The sequence below is a fragment of the Coturnix japonica genome, chromosome 7, assembly GCF_054131305.1.
Source record: "Coturnix japonica strain WE chromosome 7, WE-NBRP24, whole genome shotgun sequence".
NCBI lineage: Eukaryota > Metazoa > Chordata > Aves > Galliformes > Phasianidae > Coturnix > Coturnix japonica.
The window spans coordinates 6,686,975-6,702,909 of NC_140669.1; the positions used below are offsets into that span (position 1 = coordinate 6,686,975).

At 40.9% G+C, this 15,935-nt stretch overlaps 1 protein-coding gene across 8 annotated transcripts in view; it reads right to left on the minus strand.

Annotated features, from left to right (window-relative positions):
• Positions 1-15,935, minus strand: part of CSRNP3 (cysteine and serine rich nuclear protein 3) — an 86,679-nt gene that overhangs the window by 19,457 nt on the left and 51,287 nt on the right. For 7 of the 8 annotated variants that reach the window (XR_014947875.1, XM_032445886.2, XM_015869175.3 and 4 more), the window contains one exon: positions 5,854-6,024. Coding sequence is in view for 7 of the 8 variants with exons in the window: in XM_032445886.2 (XP_032301777.2) it covers positions 5,854-6,024 (171 nt within the window). In the remaining variant the exon portion in view is untranslated. Of the gene's footprint in view, positions 1-5,853; positions 6,025-9,769; positions 9,862-15,935 lie in introns of all 8 variants that reach the window. The other variant, XM_015869177.3, reaches the window with a different exon arrangement.

Below are 15,935 nucleotides of genomic sequence, written 5' to 3' on the forward strand. Positions count from 1 at the left end.
GTCATGTTAGCAGGATTCAGAGCCATGTGCTGTTTTGCATGCACTGCACTTTAAGCAGTAGGTTTGCATCAGTTCTAATTATTGCTAAGGACACCACTTAACTCAAGACACATCAGAAGGACATACGGAATATGCATTGTAACGCACAGAATCTATTACCAGAAGGAAGGATGGTGCTGTTAACATAATTACTGCTACACTAAATCTGAACAAGGTCTTCAGACAGAGACATTTTCAGAAAGCCCTGCCAGAGTTTACCCTCTGAAACAGATGGAACAGCTCAAATGTTGATTTTTTGCATTTGAGTGGTTTAGTTTCTGGGTTTAGCAGAACAGAGCTTGAGGTAATAACCTGCCTGCAGCCCGCTGCCTCCCGTGGCATCATGCCTGGTCCCACAGGCCTTCCCAGCTCCGCACGCACCACTCCAGAGCAGCTGCTGTGCTTTCCAGGCTGGCTCTGGGCAGTGCTGACCCCATTCGCGCAGCACTCAGCCTGCACTCGCAGCCACCACTCAGGTGGTCTGCAACACAGCACACTTCTGGAAACTGGGAATCTGCTGTACATAGGCTTCCTACAGGTCAGGCCAATAGTCTTAATGGAAACTTTCGAATTAAAACATGGATGGTTGACCCATCATAGAAACACAACCTGCTCTTTGTTCACACCCTTTGGTTATCCTTGTTTGTGATGTGCGTGCACACATACACTGTAGGATGCATCTATTCATCTTTTCTGAGCTATTACCCTCTCTTCCTTGTAGTAGATCTCTTTATCCACACCACTTACAATTAATGACTACAAAACACATTTCCACCAGTTCTCTTTGTGCTCCATTCCATGCTTGCAAATGTCTCTGGTGACTGAATGTTCAAGGGAAGTCCAAGAATAACAGACCTGAGGAACGACTGTACTACAAATGAGAGACAGACAGAACACCACAATGCCTATTACCAGACATTAAGACTCTTCATTACAACCCTTTGTTTTCTATTAGAAGAAAGACTAATTCAAGAAATTGAGATTTTTCAGTGATTTGTTCATAAAGCTACACAGCAACATGAAGCAAGAGTTACATGCTGCAGAACAGTCTTCCTACACAACAAACACATACATACCCCTACTCCTCCTAGTTACTACAGTAATGCTCCAAAATTCAGTGTAATCTTCTGTGAAACATCCAAGTCTCATTTATGCATAACTAAATTATAACTGATAAAACAGGTAAGCAGTGGCAATGATGTACTGACAGACAACTCTCAGACACAAGTAATGCTTTATACACCTATGCTTTTCATCTGCTTTAGGCATCCTCCTTGTTCTATGGGCAGTGGACCTACAGCAGCATAAAACTTGTGAAAGACAGAGCACTTAATTCCATATTTCTAATGACTGAAATAGAAGCCAGAAACCCCATAACTGGGAGCAGATCCTGATACAGCTGTATTTGGCTGTGAAATGCAAAGCATACTTCCTAATGTAACAAATTCCTGATATGAGTGACATTTTAAACCCATAACGATTTCCAAACATTTTTAACTGAGCAAACTGGTAGTTCTTTGATTACTAAACATGAATAATCTGAGTTCTGGCTGAACTCCAAAACATAAGCACTTTCTTCTGCTGTCTCAGCTATTCTCCTGATGTCAAAGACGCATTAAAATAAATGTAAACCATATGGCTACTCGGCAGATTACCAGCACTCTTGCATCAATGAGGGCAGAGCAATTCATTGTCACCATCACAGAAATGTCTTAGGCAGATGAACATTCCTAGGGGCTGGGAAAACACTGCAGCCTTTTGAACTAAAACTGTCTTAGACAGTAGGAAACATCACTTTACTTATACTCTACTATCCCATTTGTCTGCTTTTTACATACTCTTAGTGCCACGTAAACTGCTACGGCAAGGATTAACTCCGATCTCCACCCGCACAGTGACTGCCATGCAGTGTCCCATCACGTCTAGCGACACAGAAGGCAAAGCCTTTCAGCCCTTGGGAACCCAGGTCAGACATCACTGACAAAAGGCAGCTTGCTCCACAGTCTTCTTTGAAAAGAACCTGGGAATTAACATATTCCAGAGATTGCTTCTATGCTCCCTCACCACCTCTCTGAATATAGACTTCCAACAGACACCATATAGTAAAAATTTAAAGCCCTTCACAACTAAATGTCTTTCCCACAAAACCAGAAATCCTCCTTAGGAGGAAATGCTGCAACACACTGGATCTCACATGTGGGCTTGAAGGCAAGCATGGCATATTCAGAAAGGAGCAACATGAGGGCTGGAAATTGGGTAGGATGGGCTCAATATTGCAGAACAGTAATGCTGACCCTAACAGAGCTTCACTGCTCCATCCTTCTGGTACCTCCCCCTGCGGTAATCCAAGGCTAAATTCATCCCACAGCAATGGCTGGATGGGAATGCTTGCATAATGCCAATTTTGCACTGCACTGAAAGGGTTTCTGAAAAAGACTAGTTCTCAGGCAGCTCTGATTGACAATTTTCACCTGAGCTTCACTTAAAATTTCACCTCCTAGTCAGAGTTTTGCTTAAAATTTTACAGAACCGTTACAATTCTTTGCATGCTGAAAGCTGAAAATGCACTGCTGAAATCTCAAAGAAAGCTGTATGTTTCCTTCCTCACCGCTCTCTATCTGCAGCAGGCTTCGACACTCTACAACGGCACAGATTCTGTGCCCTGCAATATAATCAGCCTGCAGGGAGAACTGGAGACAGTTAACCGCTCTCTGCCTCCTCATTTGCTCTAAATGCCAGCTGCTGTTTCCTGGATGATTATTTCTGACCTTGGCCTTAGCTCTGAGCACTGTGAGTATGCTGCCATAGCCTTGCAGGAACGCCCATGCATAACAATTGCATTTGCAGAACTCTCCTAAGACTACAGTCAGTCCTTTGTCCAACCTTATGGGGACTTGTGTGATCAGCCACTGGATACAAATACGACTCCAGTCAACTCTCCATTAATTTGCATTTTCAGGCTCTTTGCATGTGTGATGAACGTCTTCAACGAACACGTTTAAAGGAAAAACTGCCCTGTGTACATTGTGTGAAATGCACACATTTATAGGAGAGAAACTGTCAAAAATACAAACACAGAATTAAAAAAAACTCCTTCTACAAATCAGCCTCCTGATCCCTCTTTATGCTTTTTAAAAGCTCCTTCTCCTGCAGTCAGTACCTCCAGGTGAAAGTCAGCAGGCAGGATCACCTGCAAACCCTGCCCTCTCGTTTTGTATGAGTGTTTGACCTCTGAGAAATTCACTCCATTTAATTTCTTTGCATTTCTTGGTATTTCCTGCCCAGATGTATCCACTTCTTTTGAAATCAAATTCAAGACTCTCTCAGCCTGGTTGTATTTCCTAATGTTAGTTAACAAATGATGGAGGAGAATGTATTCCTGATTAGCAAGAAAATTCCAAGCTTTGTGGCAGACAACACAGATATTTGCAAGATGCCATGAAAAAAAAAGAACACCTGCATTTAGCTGCACTTCCTAAGTGTTCTCCCATAATAAGCTAGCAGCTCCATGTCCAACTCCTTGAGCTTTCCATCATTAACCAGAAATTAAACAACAGCCTTACGCTCAAGGCTCAGCTAACAGTTATCTGCGATTTGGAGAGCACTCTGTATTTTACATAAATATATATATTAGACTTGCCCTAAACCCATCTGGCAATGAAAACTCTGAAGCAGAAAGCAGCAACTACTTTATTTAGCAGAAACAGACTGCAGTTTCATTTCATGACTCAGAAGATGACCGTGACTTGCACTGTTGCTGCCTTAATCTGTTTGAATTGATATCTTGTTAAAGAAACTCTGTACCTACCTCTCTGTGGTAGCCCCAACAGACATCACTCATAGACATTTCAGTCATGTATTTTCTGCCATCACACTACAGGTATAGTTATTTGGATCAAAGCTATATTCTGGTGTTTCTGCCCCATCTGAATGACTCACAGCAACCGTATGCCCTGTGTAGCTGAGCGGCTGAACTGAACTTAAGGCTAATGGAGGAGGATAGCTGAGACATTCTTGTTTATCTGAGGTAACAGGTAATGTTTTAAGGGTCATATAAATACTGAGATGCATCAGTGACTGCAGATAGCTTTATAAACCACTTGCCTGCTCGCTGATGCATCAACAAACCTGCAGCTACAAGTCGTTCAAAAATTATCTTTTTGTCAGGCCAATCAGAAAGGAAAAATAAGATTTAGAGGGTTACACGAGGGCTTTTAAAAGCAGTTACAGATGTAACGTAGATTTTGATGTTGACTACGGGTCACTGCGATACTCACGTTGCCAGTCAGTAAAGGATGGATGATGACACTTATAAGATTTGCTTATATGAAAACAGGCTGGAAGGAAAACACTGCCAGCTGATACATACATATGGACTTCTAATCGTAACACTCAGGAACGTTATATTTTCCCCCAATCATTTACTCTGTCAATTATAAACAGAGATCACTGTTATATGCATGTATTACAATGTCTCTGAATTGCAAGCTTTCTTTGTGTACTCACAATAAAATTGCTGTCTTCTATGTGGGTGGCAATGACTGATGTACAAGGGCTGCTTTCAGTTCATGATGAATAATCATTTAAGTCTTTTAATAAATGCAGAAGTTAAAAGATCAGCATGTAGAGAATATTACCATTAAACTGTTTCCTATTACTACTAACAAGATTTACTGGGTCACTTACTCCTTTATAGCATTCCCATAACATAAGGTCTCCTACTAATACTGAGTCATAAATATAATGCACTTCATCAAGAGTTTTACATGTAAACACATTAGAAAAGTTGTACCTGCATAACCCTTTGTAGAGGAGTGTTCCATAAGAGAACAGAGGATTTGGATGCTCACACCCAATCCCTAGCTCAAGCTGAACTGCAGCATTAGGCAGACAAACCAATTGTAAGAGCCTTCATATCACATGGTACAAACACGACTTCTGGGCACAAGCTAAACCACGCAGTTGGAAGGATCACTTTGCACAAGGCACCTCATCTATTCCTGAGCTCACAGTTCTAAGAAACAGCTTTATGGCCACTAGCTCCAATAGATAGAGCTGAAGCATGGAAACCCCATTTTTTTAAAGCATACAGTTCACCATTAAACAGCAAAGCCATCTGCAACATGCATCATAAACTACAAAAACAAAACATAAATTTATTTGTCATATATGTATGTGTATATAGATATATATATGCTGCCCACATAGCTGATGTAGCTTTGCTCACTTAAGAAATGTCTATCTGAGCACAAAAGAATTGCTGAGTACAGATGTCGTCCTCTCCATGAAGAACAGAAACTACTGCAATAATGGGTGTCTCTGTGTCTAATACACAATGTTCCTCCATTCAAAAACAAAACAAAATAAAACAACACCAACCAAACAAAAAAGCCAACAGCATGTTATCTACCTTGGAGGAGATCTCTTGCCAATACAATATTTACTGCAGATTGATGGCAGCTGTCCAAGGAAAATAGCTAAACTTACCTACAATATGTTCTGTACAGCACCCACCTGAAATTCTGTAAGCACAGTTCCCAGAATTCGCTATGAGTAGCCATGAAATTCACACAGCAAACAGCTGGGGTCTTCCAATCGACTCCACTTTTTTTACAGCCACAAATAACTGTACACAGGTAATGTGAAGGCAAAAGGGTACAAGTCTGCTAAGTCATTCTGAGCAAGTCACAAGCTCTCTTAAAGTGAATTTTGTCGTATGTTCAATTTTAAACCATCATCTCTATCAAACTATGATGCCTAATTTTATTTTGAGGAACAGAAAGAATTCTTTAGATGTAGAGCATCAGTACTTACGGGTAAAATGATTAGAAGTGGATGGATTGACACTATCACCACTGTCAGCGCTTTCACTGCTAGAAATGTCATCATCTGATTCCCGTACAGAGGAGCAAGGTGAGGAGCCATCAACTTCTTCAAACTTCCTCTTCAAAATCCCACTCATTGCTGCAATGCTGTCACATGCACCTGTAACAGGAACAGAGGTAATGAAGTATGGAAACATCCAACTGCAGAATATCCAGTCGTACTCTCCTGAGCCATTTTTATTTAGAAGTACCAATGAGTTGCCACATCTCATCTTAAATATCCGTTTAGTATGTGATAAATAAAATTAATTAGGTGATGGTGAAGACACATGAGAAAGAAAAAACAAACTTTCATACATAATATTCAAACTTGCTACCTATGGAGATGGATTTGTTGTTGGAACAACATAGAATCACAGAATTATCAAGGTTGGAAAAGACATAGAAGATCATCTAGTCCAACCATTGCCAGTACTTCCCAGCTAAATCATATTCGTCAACACAACATCCAAACGTTTCTTAACATGCAGCACATTGCCTTCAGGGGTTATTTCTGTCATTTTCAAGTTACCCCTTTTCATGAAAAGCACAGCAATTTTATTTTAAATATAGACTTTTTACAGTCCAGTAGAACCATGGCTGCAACAGCCCAATTTTGTCCATCTGATGCGGGGTGCTTAGCAGCCCTGATTTCTACAGATGTGAGCTCCAGTGAAGGTTATGTTGGGACACTTCAAACTAAGAAAAACTTGGAGTTTCTCTTCAAACACCCTCACTTGGAAGGAACATTCACCATCAGAGATGAAATTAAATAAGAACTTAACATTATAGTTCGCACTGCCAAATAATGTAATTAGTGCTGACATCACATCTGTAAGGAATCATAAGAATTCTCTGGTAATTTCAATACAGACAGACATAAGGTAATGAAGTCACAAAGACCACATATCAATTTAGAAACCCTTGGAATTCAGAAGTTCCCCGCTCCAGTCAGACACACTAATTGCTTCCCAACCTCTTTCCTCCCCACTCTAAGAAATGAGATGCCTAGTAAGCTCCTGAGGTTGCAAAGAAAGATTATGAGGCTAAGTATTCCAGCAGAAATTTAGCACCGAAGGTAGAAACTTAAAATGAATTCAGATAATGAAGGAGGAAGTGCACCCCTAACCAGCCAAGAGCTGAAGGGCAGCTGAGCTCCCTCAGAGGACGTGCACCTGCTCCATGGCTCCTGCAGCACCGCAGAGCTGAGCAGTGCTATCACTCAGCCAGGCAAAAGTTTGTTGAGAACTGGTGATATCCCTGAGTCACTGAGTGAGGCACAAAACCCAGCAGACAGCACCCACAGCTCCCTTCCAGACAACTCTTCTAGGACTGTTAAAACAGCCAAACAACAAAAGAAAGCAAGCTGCAGTTAGCTAATGTATGTCAGGCTAAATGTCTGCTAGCAAGACAAGGTCAAGGCACAGACTGCAGAACCAGCCCTACTGCCTACCAGCACGCTGCACAGTGCTGGCCAGGCATGGAGCTTCCCCTGATGCTGCTGGCTGCAGCAGAGCCAGAGAAGCCCGCAGGCAGCCTGAGCAAGGCCCCCAGCTCTGGCAGAGGGCAGACAGCCTGGCCAATAATGCACCCCAAAGCCATGCCCTGCTGCCTGCATTGGAAGCCAAAGAATGCTGTCCTCAGCCTCGTACCTTTTTGTCTTTTTCATTAGCACGGAGGCAGGCACACAGATGCAGCTGCTACATTCTGACCCTGTAAGTGCAGGACCTTGGTAGATCCCCAGGTATCTTTGCTAAATCTCAAAATTCATGAAGTGCCTCATAGTTCAAACGCCTCCTACATACCCCACCGCTCCCTCCAAGCCCTAATACCACAGTTTCTTGATGTGAATAAGCAAAGACAGCATGTCAGAGGTTTGCAACCAGCTTTTGGCCTGATGTGAAGCTAGAGTAGTAGGACAAAGGTGGCTGTAGGAAGCTGACAACTATGAAAAATATATTGATGGGTTCATCCAGTCATGGGAAGTCTGAAAGACTTAATTCAAAATGGTAAGTCAGCAAACACAGGCCTGTCTGCAGGAAATCCTAGGAAGGAGACTGCAAGCATAGCAAGGCTGCACCCCAGTGCAACAGAAAGTTCTAATTATTTGCTTTGCTGACACAGTCTTTCCCATTGTCTGCCAGCTCCCAAGCACAGCAGGATAGAGTTCTGGGGAAGTACAAACTTGCCTTTGTAAGCCCAAATTAGAAATTACAGATACATTATACAAAATTTTCATTATGTTGTTTAATTACAAGGCCTAGAACAGAAGTTTTATTATAAAGGAGATCGTTCACCTCTTATGAAGTAAAAGCTGTGAGAAGCACATACATGATTGCAGCAGGTTTAATATCCTGTCTCCAGCAGCAGTATTTAATGCTTCAGTGGAAAGCAATGGAATGAGAAATCCAGCCACAACTCACTGCAAGATACATGGCTCTGCTTCCCCATCCTTGCAGTCAATTTCCCCTAAGCATAAGGCTGAAATGTTGCTATATTACAGTGCACAGGCTCTTATAAATTCATTTGACTTGCTCTCCTGAGGCAACAAGTTTCATATTGGTTTATTGGGAAAAAAGATCAACAAAACAAATCTCCCAAAACTACAGCCACAGTCCATTCAAAATCGCAGCAATTTCAGCCTTTACACTATATTGGACAGTAAAGAGCAGCAGAAATACAGCTGTGTCTAGAAGTAAGCTGTAGAAGACTGCCACACATACAGGGACTTCCCACAACATGGAAATAACTGAAAGAGGAGTCACTGAGGTCTTTTGCATTTTTAAAGCGATATTTATGAGTATACTCCAATCTCCAATAGTGGCTATTACAATGGAGGTGCGGTGCCTCCAGTGATGTGTATGGAGTTAGGACATATGCTTGGTGGGGAGCTGAGAGGAGGTGGAGGGAGCAATAGAAATGGAGACAGAAACAGAACTGCAACATCACGTTCTTCAACCCAAAGTTGGGCAAACACAGCTCCCTGAAATTGTGTTATCACTCACATTTGCAACCTCATAGCTTATAACTGCATGTCTAAGCATCAGGAAGCCCTTCTTTACTGTGCTGGTGCAGTGGCCAAGAGAGGCTGTGGAATCCCCTCGCAGGAGATCTTCACAAGCCGTCTGGCACCCTGCTCAGGGTGTCCCATCTTGTGCAGAGCTGTAGGACCAGATGACTTCTAGAGGTACATGCCAACCTTAAGTATGTTATGATATGATTTTGCCCTGTTTGCACTACTCTACTTTCAGCGTGGTATCTAAAGTGTCCGTCATCCAGAACAAGGCAGAGAAAGAGTGCAGAAAATGGTGCAGATCTGAAAGCATCTGTACAGTCAGTTACTATTCAAACAGGTTCTTCACAGTTCTGAGTTAATGATTCCCAGAACAACAGGCTCACAACAGTAAGCATCCAGCTCCTGTGGTAGGCCCTAATGCAGCCTTCCTGGTTCTGCTCTGCAAACTCATGCCACAATCCCTAGGGGCAGTAAACAAGAGCAAGAGGGGATATTGTAGAACCTACATACACAGTACAGCCTCAACTAATTGCAGTTGCACACGCCCATTTTACTCCTTGAAATGGCACAGGAATACACAGAAATAGTTGACTACTGTCTGCACTAACAGTGGCTTCCAGCTAAGAACCCCTGGAGTGTTAACCCACTCCAGTGCCCTTGTCTTTGACTGTGCAGTCCTTAAATGAAATTTGCTTTCCTGAAAGACTCTGCTTAAATGGCACACATCCCTTCAAAGGCATCTAAGTTTTTTCAGTGTCTCGTTTCCTTCACTTCCAAGCTCCCCTAGAATAAAGGCTGCTTCTGTACACACCTAGAAATTACAAAGGTTTGAGATGTCTGAGTAACTCACATCCAGGTCTCTCTGGGAGCTCAAAACTTGGTGCTCTTCCAAGCAAGGTGTCTGAGAGCAAACAGAAAGTGGAACACAGTTGTAACGCACGTCTAAAAGGAAAAAGGGACAGAAAGGTTAGGATGGGCCCAGTCCCATGGGTGATTGATTACATACCTGGAGGCTGTTTGATAGAACACAACACTTGGCAAGCTACCTGTGCACATTCTGTGGCCTACAAATCTTGGCATTATTTTCTACAGCGTGCAACAAACTCCATCTAGACAGAGGACTGAGACTCTCCTCTAAGCTATAGCTCAGAGGCAGCAATTCCTGAACAACAGGTTCAGGTCTCCACTGCTCTGGCGAGAAATTTAACTGTTAAACTGCTCAGAAAAGATGGGAAACCCATCCTGCTGCAGATTTTCTAAAGAAAACTGGAGAATGAGGAAGAGTGACCTAGGCTCCATTCTTGAAAGAGTAGGTTAATGAATCAGCATTCAGGTCAGGGATCTGGACTGTGGTCACGGAGCACATGGATCCCATATGAACAGCTGAGCTGGGGCTCCGAGCTCAAGTATTTCATTATGGCGACATGAGTTAGGGACTAATCCTGAAACCTTACTCAAAAGCAAAAGATCCTCAGAACTCAAGTCTATTCTTACCACATAACAAAATGTATCTCTGCTCAAAATGAAGGTAATCTACAGCCATCCTGACACTAAGGCTGCTCCCTACAGCATGCTTCTGAACCCCATTATCAGTAAAACACCTCACCTGGCAGTGTAATTGCACCTTGTCTTTAAACACAACAGGGGGCTGAGAAATTCCAAAAGATTCTTAAAGGAAATACTCGAAAAACAAATCAGATGTATTAAATAAAGGATCTCTGGAAGAATGACAGCTTGGCCTGTTCATTTCATAATTCTATTTCTGATCCTCTCTCCTATTCAATAAAAGGAAACTGAATTCCATTAATTTGTCTTCTGTTCACCTTAAAATCAACTCAGCTCTCTTAACACTCTCAATTAGGTATTTAAAACACTGAGTTTACATATTACAGTTAATATGTAATCTGGATAGCAGTTTAAGAATTTAACCAGGAAATAGGAAATACATCTTCTATGGCAATGCTTGATTTATGTAGGTCACTACAAAACTAATGACTCCTAATCATTTCCATGGAAATCACAACAGAACATAGAGATACATTAGATTAGAGGTACATAGAGCTACATTGATAGAGCAGATTCTCTGCTACAAAACACTGCTTTTCAACAGCCACCACCATCAGCTACATATTTTCACCCACAATAAACAAGAGCCTGCACACTGTGCTTGTCAAATCCTGAGCCAGTGGAGGTGACCCACTGTTGCTGTTGCCACTGCTGAAATGAACCACCCACCACCTCACTGTGCTCACATCCACCGTTTGCTCTCCATAAATGTTCAGCAAGTGCCTACGAATGTCAATGGATACAATTTTATTTCTTATGGAACAATTAAATGATGCATCTTTGCTTCTCATGCACTCCCAAGTCAGATGCCATCGTATCAGACTGCCCCTCTGCTGCCATCTGCTGCATGACATCATCAAGGGATGGAATACCTTCTGGAAGGCCCAGCATCTACCACCATACCACCAACACTGACTTCTGGTACTGTGGGCCAACATATATAAAAAGGAGGACAGTACTTTCAAAGCATCCCTCATAATTGAGAAAGCATGAAGGTATCAGTGTATCAATTGTAGCCTACACATTTTCTTTCAAAAGTATTTTTAGACATTAGGATTTCACGTGGGGAGGGAGTGAAGCAGCAACAAGACTACAAAAAAAGAGATGGTCAAAAGAAACAATGGCAACAACTTACAATGCCCAAGTAAACACAGGCTAAAAGTCAAGTGAAGGATAAAGATATAAACTCACAGCACCCCTGGCAGGAATCAATTAAGCTGGCTATTCTGACCTCTAAATATGTTCTTCTGCAAACTAGCACAAAGCGCTTTTTCTTTTTCTCTCAGTTTTTGCCCATTTTCTCTCAACTCCTTTGCAAGCTTCATACATACATTCATGTATGTTTATACTTGACAAAAGTATCTTAAAAGTAAAAACAGATAAAGAAAAGCATTTGTGCAATGATTCTCTGATATCACAAACATGCCATGATATGTACAGACATGGTTACTGAGGCCTACTTTTGTAAGACTTGCTTTTTGTTCTTTATTAATTCTACAAATGAACTTTAAAAAGTAGAAGAAACAAAATCTTGTGACTACAGTGGAAGGAAGTTCTCCAGTGCCCAGAACTTCTGAGGAACAGAAGTAAAATTGCAGAGAGAGAGAGAGAGAGAGAGAGAAAAGGATGAGAAGGAGTTGAAAGCTTAAATTTAAAATAAAATAAAATAAAATTTCCCACAGAAACTGGAAGCTGATTCAGAAATGCAGTTTCACATTTTCTTCACTTTTTAATCAGACAGCAAAGCCACATGCTGTCATGATGACTGAAGGCCAGTTACAAAGGTGATGGTAAACAAAGCAGATTTAAAGAAATACAAGCAAGCCTCAGAGCTGGCCATTATCATGCTGCAACGATGCATGTTGCTATGTATATGAACACGTAGCTAAGGTTATGCATCCACTTAGCCCCCTCTGAACATGCCAGCATAAACAGCAGAAGTAGCACTGTATCAGTACATCCAGCTTCTCAGCAGAACCATTTTGCCAAGCAGAACACTGCCCTAATACAGTCACTGTGGTACAAAATGTAATCTGAGCTTCAATATATGTCTCTGAAGTGTAAATATATGTTGTTTTGGATTTAAAAATACACAGCAAAGGGTCATATGAGTGCAAAAATTATACTATTTCCCAGTTATTCACCGCTTGGCTCTGCAGTTTCTTTTGCTGTTCTAACATAGTTTTCCCTTTGCCACAACCCGAAGAAATGTAATTATGTATACACATTTAATGTGGACGTTCAATATGCCTTACCAAATATTGCATAATAAGAATTCATAGCATATGTAGCATGAACAACAGTCTTAGTTTATTATGCACTGAATCCTGAGATATTAAAGAGCTGCCTGTGCAGAGCCAGCAGCCATTTGCGTTTTAGTAGTGCTGCAGTTTGTTATACAATAGGCATGCTCAGCACGTTCCCTAATGGAGACTGTAGCAACTTTCCTATTCTTAACTCAGCATTCAAACTCCAGTTTGGCTGATCACTTTGACCATCCCCATGCTTCTGCCTTGTCACAGCCACAGCAATACCTTCCCCTGTGTCTATAAAAGCCCAGATACAGACCTGGGACTCCAGCAGCTTCTAGGTTTTCTCTGAAGAAGAGCACAGAATCTGGTGCAGAGTTCAAACAGTTGGATCAAGTCCTTCCAATCTCACTAACCAGCCATTTAAAGCTTATAGTGTTATTGTTTTTGTTTGTTTGTTTGTTTTGTTTTTAAAAAATCTGATAACTTAAAGGCAACTCAATCACCCTTAACATCTTGTTTTTATTTTCATACTAAGCGTTAAACAGAAAGAACATTAACCCACCTCTCTAACATTCTCGCAGGGCTGTGCACATTTCTCAAAACCAAAGAAATATTTGGAACAGATATTAGCAGTAACATAGTGACAGATTATTGCCTATAGTAGCTCAAGGCATTTCTGGAAGAGATCATTCAGTCATCTATTTCCAACAGTAGACTCAAAAAAAATTGGAAACTAAACAGTATCTCAAAAATACCAGAATAATTATTGTTTTGCATGAATATTTGACAACGTACAAAACAGGACCCTGGAAACAAAAAGAATTTTGCTTGGGGGGAGGTACTACTCAACTACTACCAAACAAATGAATATCATCTCCATGGCATGAGAATGCAACCACAACTTCATTCAAAGCTTGGCCAAAATTAGTAAAAGGATGTTTAAGTGCATCCCTTCTCTCCTGAGAGTAGAGTCAATAAAACTATTTGTAATGGAAAACATAAATTATTAATATCTACTGGAATGTTGTGATGTTTTAAAACTATCTTCCAAAATAGCTTTATGGCTATAATACCTCAAGCTTTCCTGCCTAAATCAAGGCCAATGTACAGCCAATGTACAATACTACTATTTGCAGGTTTAATGCACACTCAAAACAGTCAGTTTGACATTTGCTAAGACTTCCCATGCCATTAAAACATACGTAGTGGGGACAATTCACCTTCTCTTCTGCAAGTAGCACAGGAAAAAAATAATTTACTCAGTTATCAGAAAATATCAGAAAATTTAATTCCAGACTTCCAGCATAAAAACATTCTGTGAAACAAAGGGAGCCTGATTGTTTATGGATGTGCACACTGTGGTCGGATCACCTGAGGCACAGTAGGAGGTTTGGTTCATAGACGTTCTCCTCAGAGACGGTTTATAAATAAACAGAAAAACACTCATTCGTGTGGTTGCTTTAATAATCAGGGATTTAGTCACCCATCAAACTTCTTTTAATTGCTGTACACTAACAGTCTCTCTCTATCTCAGTTCACAGAATACTTGAAGACCATCTACTGCTCTTTTAAACTCAACTGAAAGGAGGTAACAAGTTAAAGAACTAATAAGGAAAATATGACAGATATAAGGAACAATAAAGCATTCACAAAGAAGGTGTAACAGTCTAGACCTATATTCTTAAGAAATCACTCAAAAAGATTAACTAAACAAAGATTTCAAACTCCTGGACCACGGCCTCACTGAATGAGATGGCTGATTTTTATACAGCGGCGCAATACATGCAGTCAATGAACTGAAATGCTTCCCTATAAGCCAGCAATTTCAGTGGCTGACAACCTCAAAAGGTAGGAGTTTTAAAGTGCACACTCAATTACAGTCAATCTTACCCTTAGTAGCTTTGTATCTTTGGCCAAAAAAAACATACTTTGGTCCTTCCTTGCCTGAAATGTTGCATTTCAACACAACAGCACAGGAAGGAAATGTATAGTGATACACAGTATTGTATGTAAAGGTACACACCACAATGAGGTTTATCTAAAATTAGATCCTATTTGTATTAAATTTGAATACTCATTTTCTTTGCTTTTTTAGTAATACTGGAGAAAATTTGGAATCTATGGCTGCAGAGACTTGGCATCATAGTAACAATGCCTAAAAATCCTATTCAGTTCATTCTATATCTCAAAGCTGAAAACTCTTCAGAAGGCTGACAGAAAAGATGCAGTTCTAAGAACATCTATGTGTAGCCACACAGTTCCCAAGACATTTGTCACCACATCAGCAGTGAAAAGAAACCAAGCAGCCAGCCCACTGCAATGGCACTGTCTGACTTGTAAGCACTTTCTGACCCCTCGGCAGCACAGCCAAGTGACTCTGCTGGGACAGAACTAATTATCTGCCCCATGGTCTCAAAATATTTTCTAGACTTCTGTTGTTAGTAATTACTCATAGCTTCCACTTATCACAGGTTTCATTAGGAAGCTGTATCTGTACTTAAGGAGAGATGGAGAAATTGAAGCCTTAATAAACAGATCTGAGATAAATAGTAAGTAAATTTCCCTGGTTTGTGTGCATTTGCAGATGAGCCCTATCTGCTGTTTTCACAGAATCACAGGGCTTGGAAGGGATCTCAAGAGACCATCAAGTCCAACCCTCCAGCTAAAACAGGTACCGCTACATTACTGCATTCCTATACCACAACTTAAACGTCTCCAATTAATGCTAACCCTTATTATACCTTTATTATATCTTCTGAAATCAACATGTTTTTAGGGAAGAGGAACACTTTTGCTGGAAAACAAGCTGGATCAAGTGTCTAAAACAACAAACAAGGTAAGTACTACGCGTGCCCTAAACTGAAACATTAAACACCAGATGTGGACTTATCGGCTTTTGAATACAATGCTGAATTTTAGCAATTCAGAAGGGCAGAGACACGTTTCTGTCTCCACAGCACTGGATGGCAAGAGGAAGACTTGGCTCTATTTATGATGTTTAAAGGAGATCAACATCCAGTATTCTGATGTTTTTATAGACCGTAGTTCTAATAGGGTTTAAATCACAAACAAAGTGTTACAGAATTACCATAGCTTGGCATCAGCCCAGAACACCTGCTTGCTTTGGGAGGTCTTGGGATTGTTTCCTTGATGTTCTTTAAATAACTCAATACATGGAGTGCTTTAGAGCATTAATGC